The sequence below is a fragment of the Triturus cristatus genome, chromosome 1_2, assembly GCF_964204655.1.
Source record: "Triturus cristatus chromosome 1_2, aTriCri1.1, whole genome shotgun sequence".
NCBI lineage: Eukaryota > Metazoa > Chordata > Amphibia > Caudata > Salamandridae > Triturus > Triturus cristatus.
This window is the reverse complement of record NC_140580.1, coordinates 509070747-509082861: the sequence shown is the minus strand read 5'-3', so window position 1 is coordinate 509082861 and position 12115 is coordinate 509070747. Positions and strand designations below refer to the sequence as shown.

The 12115-nt window shown below is 43.7% G+C and overlaps 1 protein-coding gene across 2 annotated transcripts in view; it reads left to right on the top strand.

The window, feature by feature from the left end:
• The window catches only part of DOCK1 (dedicator of cytokinesis 1), a 1163810-nt gene that overhangs the window by 1016032 nt on the left and 135663 nt on the right, over positions 1-12115 (top strand). For both annotated transcript variants that reach the window (XM_085606236.1, XM_085606235.1), the window contains exon 45: positions 9664-9840. In XM_085606236.1, the coding sequence (XP_085462362.1) occupies positions 9664-9840 (177 nt within the window). The remainder of the gene's footprint in view (positions 1-9663; positions 9841-12115) is intronic.

Here is a 12115-nt window from a genome sequence, read left to right as displayed (position 1 = left end):
TTAATTTCGACTCTGCTCTCCTCCCACCCCCCCCCCCCCCCAAGTCGATGCAGGCGAACCTGACCTCGTACACTACGACCCTGACGACCTGGATCCGGTCTGCTCTAGATAAGCTCGCTCCTGAGCGACTGGAGCTGACCCGGAAAAAAGGAAAGGGAGCTCCATGGTTTGATGCCTCACTTAAGGAAAAGAAGCAAGCTCTCCGCAAGGCGGAGCGTAGGTGGAGACTCAATTACGGTCTAGCAGAGTCACTAACTTTTAAGTCACTTCTTGCCAGTTATAAGTTGGCTATCCTGACGAGGAAATCCGCCTTCTATGAGAACAGAATTAGGGAGGCCACAAACAAACAAAGGGAGACCTTTGTGATTCTAAGGGAACTCACGCAGCTAAGCGACAAAAGTCTCGCGGTGGACCAACCCGACTGTGATACCTTTTCAAGGCTTTTTTCTTCAGAAGGTACAGGATATCCTGACGGACATTGCCACGCTTTCAGATAGTCTGTCTCTGCCATCCTGCCCAGACACTCAGCAGCAAGCTGGGACCTTGAATAGCTTCCCAGATATCGATGGAAAGCGACTGGCGGAGCTTGTCGGCCATGTTAAATCAGGCTCCAGCACAGACCCCTGTCCCCCGAAAATCTTTAAACTGGCCTTGCCAGGTATTCAGCCCCAATTGCTGCACCTACTGAATGCCTCATTAGAAGCGGGCTACCTTCCAGCACCGCTGAAGGAAGCCAGAGTTTCCCCACTCCTCAAGAAAGCGGGTGATGATACTAAGGCACTGAAAAATTATAGGCCTATCTCCCAACTGCCTTTTCTGAGCAAGATCTTAGAAAAACATGTCCTGAACACCTTAGACAGCTATCTGGAAGAACACAATCTACTCCATGCCAGGCAGGCTGGCTGGCTTCCGGCCACAGAACAGTACAGAACTGGTTATGGCTATGGTCACCGATGAGCTGAGAATCAGAGCAGACAAGGAACAGCCATGCGCTCTGATTCTTCTAGACCTGTCCACAGCTTTTGATACGGTCAGCCATACCATCTTGGCGGACCGTATCGCGAAGCTGGGGATAACAGGACAGGCGCTTAAGTGGTTAGAATCCTTCCTGTCTGGTCGCACTCAGAGGGTTCAGATGGGGGATAAGCTGTCTGGGATTAGGGACGTGACATGGGGTGTGCCTCAGGGGTCCGCACTATCCCCCTTACTTTTCAACATCTACTTACAACCTCTGATGGAGGAGCTTATGCGTAGAAACTGTGAAATCTTCAACTACGCTGATGACACTCAGCTGCTGGTGCAGCTGAAAGAAACAAGAGAAGCCCAGGGATCAGTGAGGAATTTGCTCAGATTCACGGTCAATTGGATGACCAGCAACCTTTTGAAGGTGAATGCTGAGAAAACGGAGGTACTGGTGATTACCAACAAGGCCAATCCTTGGGATGATCTGTATTGGCCCCCAGAACTTGGTAAAACTCCCATTCCTGGTACCGTACTAAAGAGCCTTGGCCTAAAGATTGATATGGATCTTACCATGGTCCCTCAAGTTTCGGCTGCACGGCTGTGATGCCGCAATTACGCAAGCTAACCACTATTCTTTCAGCCTCCACCTTACAAACCATTGTCTCAGCGACTGTCATTTCGAGGCTTGATTATGGCAACGCCCTGTATCTCGGCTTGCCACAGAAGCTGCTAAGGAAACTGCAGGTTGTGCAGAACGACACAGCCAGGTTGGTTTTCTCCCTCCCGAGAAACTCACACGCATCCCCACTCCTCTGGAAGCTGCACTGGCTGCCTGTGAAGTTCAAGGTCCAGTTCAAATGTCTCTGTATAGCCCACGAGGCTCTCTTTGGCAAAGCCCCAGAGTACATTAAGCAGCGCCTGAGGAAGTATGTTCCCGGCAGAACTTTACGCTCTGGCTATGCCTCCAATCTGTTTCAACCCAGATTTAACTTAAAAACTAAAGGAGGCTGTGCTCTTTCAGTGATTATTCCACAACTCTGGAATGAGCTTCCAGCCAGTCTGAAGGAAGATTCACAGATACTCTCCTTCAGGAAAAAACTTAAGACGCACTTATTCAGAAAGGCAACACTCCCAGCCTAATTGGAGTTGGCAGAGGGTATTGAGGTGACAGTATGTTTGTGGTTTTTCTGTTGAGCGCTTAGAGACCGGCGGTGATAGGCGCTATATAAGAACCTTATAACATAACATAACAGCTTTAGCACTTAAAATGGCACCCTCAGCCCATAAAATAGCTTAGATCAGTACATCCTCAGACTATTCTATATTCAAACACCAATAAACAGTAAAGCAAAAATGAAGCACAACGCGCAAAAAAGGACACTTTCTCTGGTACAACACATGCCCATACCAACACAGGATGAATGCAGAAAAATGCACCAAACAAAGGACCGTAAAATAGTCAAGTTTCTGCAGTGCTCAAGAACACAATGCAAATGTAAAATATTCACATTGCCGGCAGTAGCAAACTCTCTTCAAAAATATGTATCCAGCCTAACGTTTTTTACATGGCAATAACTAACTGATATGACTTCTGCATAATAAACTTGAAACTTAACTTAATGTAGAAATATTAATAATTAAAACATGTGTTTGAATCTAAATAAACACTTCTTCCATTAAGCCAATAATACACTGTATTGCACCCGTACATCTACAATCCCCATAACAGGCTATTGAGTTGACTTTCTGTAGCCAAGAGACTCAATCACGGTCCTTTTTCACTATCAGCAAAAAGCACATGGGCAGCTGCAGACTATTGAAATAGTAGTGGGCCAAGAGAGCCCAAGATCCTCCATGAAATCACTCAAATGTCTCCCGGGCAACAAAACAGTTAACAGTACAGAAACGCTGGCCAAAAGCTCCTGTAGGTTAGTAAAATCATTTACTACATAGAATTTCTTACCGAAAAGAATGATAGATCGCACATCGGTGCAATGACAAACCTCTCAGACTCAGCTGCACAAAGTCATTATGACAGTGAGACCCTGTAGCACGCAGGTTCACTTGAAGAGCTCACTGAGGAGTCCAGGGGCCATATTATGGATAGGGCGCACTTTCACTGTTTGCGCGATGGTACACCTTAAAACAGGTGCGCTTGGCGCAAAAAGGGAAAGTGCTGCCCCCAAGGTAACTACGAAATCGTGCATCCCTGGGGGCAGTGCATTCAAGAGAAAAACGGAGTAGCTTTGAAGCAGCCGCTCTGTGTATCACTGTGCAGGCAGCAACCTGCCTGCACTTTTTAGGAGGGGAGAGAGATCCCCTTGCAGGCGGGTGCAGTGACTGACTCCCCATGCCTGCAAGGGAATTTCCGGCAGGGTCCATAGGACCCCCTTTTCCCCTCCAGGGAACTGTCATCAGGGGCGCACTGACAGTAAGCCACCTGACAGCGCCTTTGCGCTTGTGTCTACAATACTGCGCGAGCGCTGAGGCACAGGCATTCCCTCATTTGAATAGGGCCCGCTTCATGCAAATGAAGGAATGCTCTCTAGTGATAGCCATGGTGCTATATGTGCAGTATTACAGAAGGGGCTGCAAAAGCATTTATTCGGGTAGTGGGGGCCCGTGACACCCTTCCCTGGGCTGATTTCAGCCCTGGGGACCCCATCCTCCGGGGCCCACCTTTTATTTTCCTATTTTGTTTTTTTATTAAAGGGAGGGGGCCAAGCAGCCTCTCTCCCGGGCTGATTTTAGCCCCGGGGACACCAACCCCCAGGACCCGGCCTTTTACTTTATTTTTTTTAAATTCAAAACAAGGGGAGAGGAGTCACACAGCCCCCCTTCCAGGCTGATTTTGGCCCCGTGGACCCTATCCCCCGGGGCCCAGCCTCTAGTGTGGGTGCTCTGTGCTCAAGGTGCCCACTTGTCACTGATGGGGACTGCAGGGGGCCTCAATGCCCCCGCGGTCTCTGCCGGCTCCCCGCCTTCTTTGGGAGCTGGCATTGCTTTGTCAGAGAGGGAGTTGCTAACATGCATCTCCCTTTCAGTCAAAGCAATTGTGCTCCACTTTGAGCAAGCAAGAGCATTTTTTGTGCTTTTGCTTGCTCTAAGCGGAGCACAGTCTGCTATAGCTATGGGCACCCCGGGACTAGGCAGGAGCTGGCTTTGGGGGGTGGCGGTTCCCAGTGCCTTCAATGGCCCCTTGAGGGGTGCCATGTGGCCCTCTCCATTGCAGGACACAGCCCTGGGGAGGTTGTGGTCCTCAGGTCTGCAGGGGGTGCATTCCCCCCACATTAATTTCATATTTAGCCCCGTGGACGTGGCCAGGTTGTGAGGAGGCCAGAGACCTCCTGCATTAATATTACATTTAACCCCAGGGAGTTGGCGGTCCCCAGGGCTGCGTGGGGGCCGCATGTGCTACCCAACCCCTGCATAAATTGTTAGCAATACCCCAGGGAGGTGGCGGTCCCCAGGGCTTGGCTTCGAGGAAGGCCATACAGGCCTCCCCCGCACTAATTTTGCAAATAGCCCAGGGGAGGTGGAGGTCCCCAGGGCTATTTATACTAGAGAGGTGGCCCTACAACCGGAGGGAACAGGGCACTACTAAGCATTAGAAGTAGAATGTTTTCCTCTTGGGTTCAAAGTTAAAAACGCAGTCATTCACAAACTCACTCAGAATAGTAATACACCATGCGTCAAATATGCCTATGGAGTGAAACCTCCCACGATTAACTGATGTACCACCAAACTAAAAATAAAGAGGCTTAGTTACACAAGAAAATCACGTCATAAAACCATTATAGTTTGCATCATTAGGAAACATTCGATAATACTAAAATTCATGTACAACATGCAATAACCAATACAAAAACATGTACAGTAATAGAAAAACGCTGCATCGGATTAATAAAAGCAATATTACACCCACAATATTGGAAAAATGGGGTGTTCTAACGGGGAGACCCTATTGCACAGTCTAAAGAATGTTGTTACATAACCTGATCCAACTGTTTACATCAAGTTCATATCCTGGTGAATGCACAACTCAATTCCAGTGATTCCTCGTGGTCGGATTCAGAGATACTAGCATCAATGCGTTTCGGTGGAAATAGCGAATTGAACCCCACCTTCCTCGGGACAAAGAGATAAGGGTTTATTACCTCCCTCCTTGGAATGCTAACAATGTGAGTTATTACTATTGGTGATTTGTTTCCCAACTATTTTAAAAGGATAAATGAAATATCATATGATCTGATATGGCTTTATACGGTGAATTCACCATAGTACCGCCAGACAGAATAAATCCTTTTCACTGTTCTTAAAGACAGGTCAAGCCTTGCGTTATCTATGAATGGACTCGATATACAATATTGTCCAAGGGATATATCTTTTTATACTGCGTTCCCTGGGGTGCAGCATAATTAATAAATACTTTTTGCCTACCCGGGACTTCTTTAAAAAGTCTTTTTTGGTTGTTTTTTATTTTTGCCGCGGGTCCACTTGCGAATTGACAGCAAAATTTCATTAAAAAATATGTTTAACTCCTGCGGGGTGTCTGTGGGACCTGCCCCTCCCCCATATATGGGGGGGTCAGGCAATTCCTACTCTGCCCCCTTTTCTTTATCTTTAGTTTTTTTGTGGAACTCGGCTTCAAGTCGAGTCCCAAGATGTCCTGTTTGAAGTGTTGGCAGCCAATCAAATTTCAGTAGGATCTGCGAGTCCACTGCAATGACCCGAGTCCCCATAACATTTGAATATCTCTGAAACTACTGAACGTATTTACACCAAAATACAAAAGCACACTTTCTGGACCAACATCTAGTTTACTGCCAAATTTGATGTAATTCCGTTCAGTAGTTCGGACTGTAGTCGTGTTCATAGACATAACATTGAGAAAACACGTTTTGGGACCCCCCTTTTTTCTCCGACCCCACTTGACGGATCACCCCGAAACTTTCAACACAGCAGCTGAACCAAAAAAGGGGAAGTTTAAAAAAAAAGAAACTCTTTTCCCTCATGTAAACTTTGGTCCTAACTATAAGTACCAACTGGCTATCGCCAGTAGGTAATATATGTATATATAATTATAATTAATATTAAGGAAGGTAGGTGTGGAGTTAAGAAAAGTAAATATGTATTTATCTATATACATTTATCTTCATTATTATATTGGGGTAGTTGATAGTCTGGACCGGATTGTTTTGTCAGAATATTAATGTAGTCAGAATATTAATGTAGTTGTTATGCCTTTATATTATCAATATATCTATATAGGTGTTGTAGTGCTCTTACACAATGATTGTGCAAGTTCAAACTACTTTTTTTAGAGTGTTGCCAAGATCAGTCCTGTGTATCTTTTGTGCATATAATTCTAGCCAGCATAATCCTGCTATAAAATGATCATGCTGATTTTGGCCATTTCGGTCATGCTAGGATTCAGTGTGACATGACTGACGCTCCCATATGGACCTAGTCCCCAATTTCCGCCCATCCAGCCGCACGAATCCTGATTATCCTTATCTCCATTCATTCCCTTCCTTTTGTCTGATACATTCCTATTTTAGAAGAATCATTTCTCAGGTGTTAGGTTTCCGTCCATCCCCATGAGTTTCAATTATCTGTGTTAAATGGTCACTTGTATTAAGTGTGTGATTCCCTGATGAAATGACATTTACCATGCTAGTCCTCTGGAACCCCGCCTACTTCTCCTTGTCAATCATTTGCTGAGTCAATCAATGTCGTTCTTCTAATTTAACACCCCCAATATAGCTAGATTACCCTAAATGTAAGCATAGACTGATTATACACATAAAATCCATGTGACAGACGACAACCCCCCATATCATTACTTCCTATAATGAGATCCTCTGCTGAACACTCTCCCTCTCTGATCAATCCATTCCCTAACCAGCCTAATGGTGTTTGTATAAAATTGTTCCAGAGTTAGTGTCAATAATCATGTTTCAGTGTTTGCTGTCACTGCCTCTTAATGAAGTGAACACAGAATCTTTCTGTCCTCTGCTAATATATATTTGGTTGTTGTTATTTCATGTTCTTCGTAAACATACAAGGTTTAAATTATTTACCAACTTTTCTAACAGGTATTCTCCCAGTATAATATGTTCAAACTTTATTGTGCTTTAAAATTTGAAGTGACATTTCCTGGAACTTAATTAAAATCGATTTATTGATCAAGAAGTATTGTGTCAAGCACCTGTACTTAACCTAAGAAGACCGTCTCTGAAACTACTGCAGTTTCTATAGCAGCAGAATATTAATGCGATGTTTAGACATTGTCAGAGAGCTGAATAAAGCATGAAACGGTGTGATGATTTTTGTATTTTATAGATAATCCTGGTTTAGAAGATAGCTTTTATTTTCCAGTTTGCAAGCATTCATTTTTCTAAAGCCTGGCGAATCTGAGGAAAAGCCCTTAACCAACGCAGTTACTAAGGAAATATGACAGTCCGCATCGTGTTAGAAATTTGTAAATATACCCCATTATTAGCATCATCTCTGGAGAACTATGTCTAAATTATTGAATGAAATGCCTGCCATAGGACATGTTAGCAAGAAGGAAGCATCACTGATTCGCAAAATAACATTATTCAAAGAAAAGTGTCTTTACTGCAAGGCATTGGGGGTGCAATTTTTGAAGATAGTTATTGTAAGCAGAAACGTTAATTTTATAATTTATCATTGCATTAAGCCCTGCAGTGAAAATTACGAGTAATGTTTAGATATTTTTGCAACATTCTTGTGGACTATTTTTCCCAAGCCTTGCAGTAACTGGGAAAATCAAGCAGTATAGGAGGAGGTGAGATAGTGGACGATACCTACTGACCAGGACACTTGGTACCTGGGCTCGCATCCTCCGTGACTCTCCCTGGTAGCGTGGGTGAGCAGCCAAAGGCATAGAGCTCAATAGCAGATGTGTGAGCATTGAAACTGATTAATCACAGCACTTATCACAGTAGTAGTCAGGAAAGAACGTCCTGTCAATTATTGTGGATAAAAGAACAGCATATCTGTGCAGGAAAGTACTTGTCAGGTTACAGCAGTCAAAACTTTTAGTTTGGGACTTCCTTATTTTTCTGGTTCTCAAAATTCTCCAGAGAGGCAAGGCACAATGCTGAAACCCGCAAGGATTTGTTGAGGTTGGATATGTCCTTGTCAAGCTCCACCTGAAGTTTTTAGTTTTGGAGCATAAAGTTCAAAGCAGAACAAAGTAGGATTTTGTAGCCTCGGAGGTCTCAAGATTTTCTTTCAGACTTAGGCACGTTTTGGTTCTCAAAATCCTCCACTGGGGCACAGATAGATGCTGTACATTGGCAGGTCTCCATTAGGCCAGATAGCTTCACTGTGTGGTTCTGCTAAAGTCTTCTTGGCTGAAAATGCCTGTCGAGTGCGTGCCATTCTTGAGGTGACTTTAGTACATTGTCCTGTCCCTCAGAACCTGACAAAATGTCACAGAAGTGTCTAGTGCTGGGAGAGTCCCTGCTGATCTCTCCTTCACCCCCTAAGGCACCAGGACAGGCTTTGTAGCAACACATCTATATTCAGTTGGGGTTGTCTCTAGGTACAGACCCAGGTGATCAGCAGGACCTTTTTCCAAGCAGGTTGTCCTAGTGCCTTTTGTGCCTCAGTAACATCAACAGGTGGCCAACCACTGGAGTCTCTTGGAGAGCAGTCGAGTGTCGTTAACTCTTCTTTCTTCAGCAGTTAGAAATGCAAATTCTTTTTGCATTTTGATGTTCTGCCAGGTCAGGAATGTGATTAGGAGGTGGTGATGAAACTTTTCTGTAAAATGTCCTACCTTCTTTTAAGGCATTTTCTTTTCCATTTTACTACAAACTGTCCTGTACTTCCACATGGCCCTATTCTTTTTCCCTCTGCAAGAGCCTGATTTTCCTTTTCAGACATTGCCTTAATGGCTGGCTCTTTTGGGATCAATCACAGATCTATATTTTATTTGTGGATGGCAAATTGATCTTTCTTTGGTTCCCTAATAACCAGATCCCTGATTTTAGAAATCATCTGTCACCTATGTCGGCTGAGTGAGGAATAAGATGAGAGGAGTAAAGGATACGAAGAGATGCGTTACAAGACAAATCAATTCTATGAAAGTATGTTGGCAACATGTACTGACAGTCTGTTTTTATTGAAATGGGTCATTTATTTAAAAATCTTTTCAACTTGGGTATTGATTTTTAAACATTTGGAACATTAATTTGGAAAATTAACTGTGTTCTACATCTTGTAAAGATTTTCAAGCCAGTTACATACACTTTCCTTGCACTTTGCAGTCATTCAGATATTCTCTTGCTTGTCCTACAAAATGGTGTTTTATTTTATCTTTGCCTATTTATTCTTTTATTTATTGTGACAGTGATATATAAACATATATTTGAATATCTACTTTGCTTCATGGTTTGTCTTATCAAAGTCTCAAATAGTACTTGCTACTTTTATTTCTCGTTACTCAGAGGTGGACATAGTTGCGTTAATTCAATGGTAAATAATTGAAACAATTAACTCATTTATTCATAGTTAAATCAAATTATGATTTTTTTCAGAGAATGCATCGGGCTTAGCTAGTTACAGATTACTTTCACAAATGTAAAGTATCTTTAAAGGAAATTGAAAAAGAAAAACTTTGTTGTTTACGAAAATTTTATTATCTTTTACTTTTTTCCCCATTAGATTGAAATAAGCCCACTGGAGAATGCAATAGAGACCATGCAAATAACCAATGAAAAGATCAATAACATGGTCCAGCAGCATTTATGTGATCCAAATCTGCCAATTAATCCTCTCTCTATGCTCCTTAATGGCATTGTGGATCCAGCTGTAATGGGAGGCTTCACAAATTACGAAAAGGTACAGAATGTTCAAAGATGGTGGTATGTGTTTTGCTATGTGTTTAATTCTAATGATGACCACGAGATGAATTTCCTTTAACTTTTTGCTCTTTCTCTTAAAACAACATTATAGTGATCATACACACAAATATATGCAAACCCAATTTAACTCCATGACCTCCGTCACATTTACATTTTTTGTTCCCTGATGAGTGAACTTAAATTCCATTTTATATCCTCATTTCTTTTTTTCATTTGAAATGGTTCCTGTCCCTTGAAGTTCAACAATGAGCAATAAATGTCTGTACAAAATCTGCATTCGCTGAGGAGTCAGATTTGAGCTGTAACAGGTAGATATGATCATTCTAGAGGCTGGACATCCAAGCATGTGCTTGGGTTTTGCTTTAGAATGTGCACAGTTTGTTCAATGCAAAAACAACAGTTGATGGACAGAATGCAGAACAATGTCATACATTCACCCCAGTACAGAGATCTGGGCATAAATCCATCTTTTTTTTTTGCTCACCATGCCGTTCCAGTTTGAACGCAGCCATATGCAAATCAGTCTTGACCCTGTGCCTCATGGGTACAGTCCAGCCCGAACTGCCCAGCCAGGTCCTCCCTGGACTGGAAACAATCATCCTAGGACCGGTTTCGGAGTTTCACCCATCTTCAGCCAGGATAGCTTGATTCCAGTGGCATGGAGAGCACGGGACCCACGTCTGGGCATAACTTTCCCACTCGGGATGACAAACGCAAAAACAACAGTTGATGGACAGAATGCAGAACAATGTCATACATTCACCCCAGTGCAGAGATCTGGGCATAAATCCATCTTTTTTTTTGCTCACCATGCCGTTCCAGTTTGAACCCCGCCATATGCAAATCAGTCTTGACCCTGTGCCTCATGGGTACAGTCCAGCCCGAACTGCCAAGCCAGGTCCTCCCTGGACTGGAAACAAGCATCCTAGGACCGGTTTTGGAGTTTGCCTATGTGCAACATTCTGTCCATCATCATGTTTGTTTTGCTGCTCGCCCTATGTGGGAAGGGTATGCCCAGACGTGGGTCCCGTGTTCACTACGCCACTGGAGTCAAGCTATCCTGGCTGAAGAGGGGTGAAACCCCGAAACTGGTCCTAGGATGCTTGATTCCGGTCCAGGGAAGACATGGCTTGGCAGTTCGGGCTAGACTGTTCCCATGAGGCACAGGGCCAAGACTGATTTGCATATGGCCATGTCTGAACTGGGGTGGCGTGGTGAGCAAAATAACGATGGATTAAACCCAGATCTATGACTGGGGGTGAATGTTTTGCCAATGTGCAACATTCCGTCCATCATCTTGTGTGTTTTGCTGTTCACCCTTTGTGGGAAGGGTATGCCCAGACGTGGGTCCCGTGCTCACTACGCCACTGGAGTCAAGCTATCCTGGCTGAAGAGGGGTGAAACCCCGAAACCGGTCCTAGGATGATTGATTCTGGTCCAGGGAAGACATGGCTTGGCAGTTCGGGCTGGACTGTTCCCATGAGGCACAGGGTCAAGACTGATTTGCATCTGGCCATGTCTGAACTGGGGTGGCGTGGTGAGCAAAATAACAATGGATGAAACCCAGATCTATGACTGGGGGTGAATGTTTTGCCAATGTGCAACATTCCATCCATCATCTTGTGTGTTTCACAGTTTGATCAATACACCCCTAAAAATCAAGTTTGCCATTCCCAAATGAAAGGTAGTTTCTCCTGTGTGTTGTGCATGATAGCATTCTCTTTACAGACTAGATACCTAGTTGAGTAGTAAGCGTGTTTTTAAAACCCAGTATGTTAGAGCTGCAGTATATGATTTCTTTATTAAATTATAGCTCTTTCATCAAAGCACTCTCAAAGAGATTAGCTGGGAGCATATGAATAGGTGAAGATAGATGGGTATGGGCCTTGGATATATTTGAAGACACTCTCTGCACTACTAGCTGTACTATGTTTTAGAAGAATAGATGGCTTTTGGTCACCAGAGAGCTAAAACTGCCTGTAGTCAGACCTAAAATGACAAAAGTAGAACAGTTCGTAAAGGAATCCATTTCAGAGACAGAGGGAATTAGACTAGTGTGTCACTAAACAAATAAAAGTAAAAAAATATCTCTTTGAAAAAATTAAACGAAATTTAAAGGAGGAGAACTCAGAAGAATTAGTGGTAAGGACAAAGGACTCCAGTTTCACCACCCATGCCAGGGATTGGGGGGGACGGAAAGAGAGTGGGAGATGGAGGCATTGTGGGGAATTAAGACCTTTTGTATTGTGAAG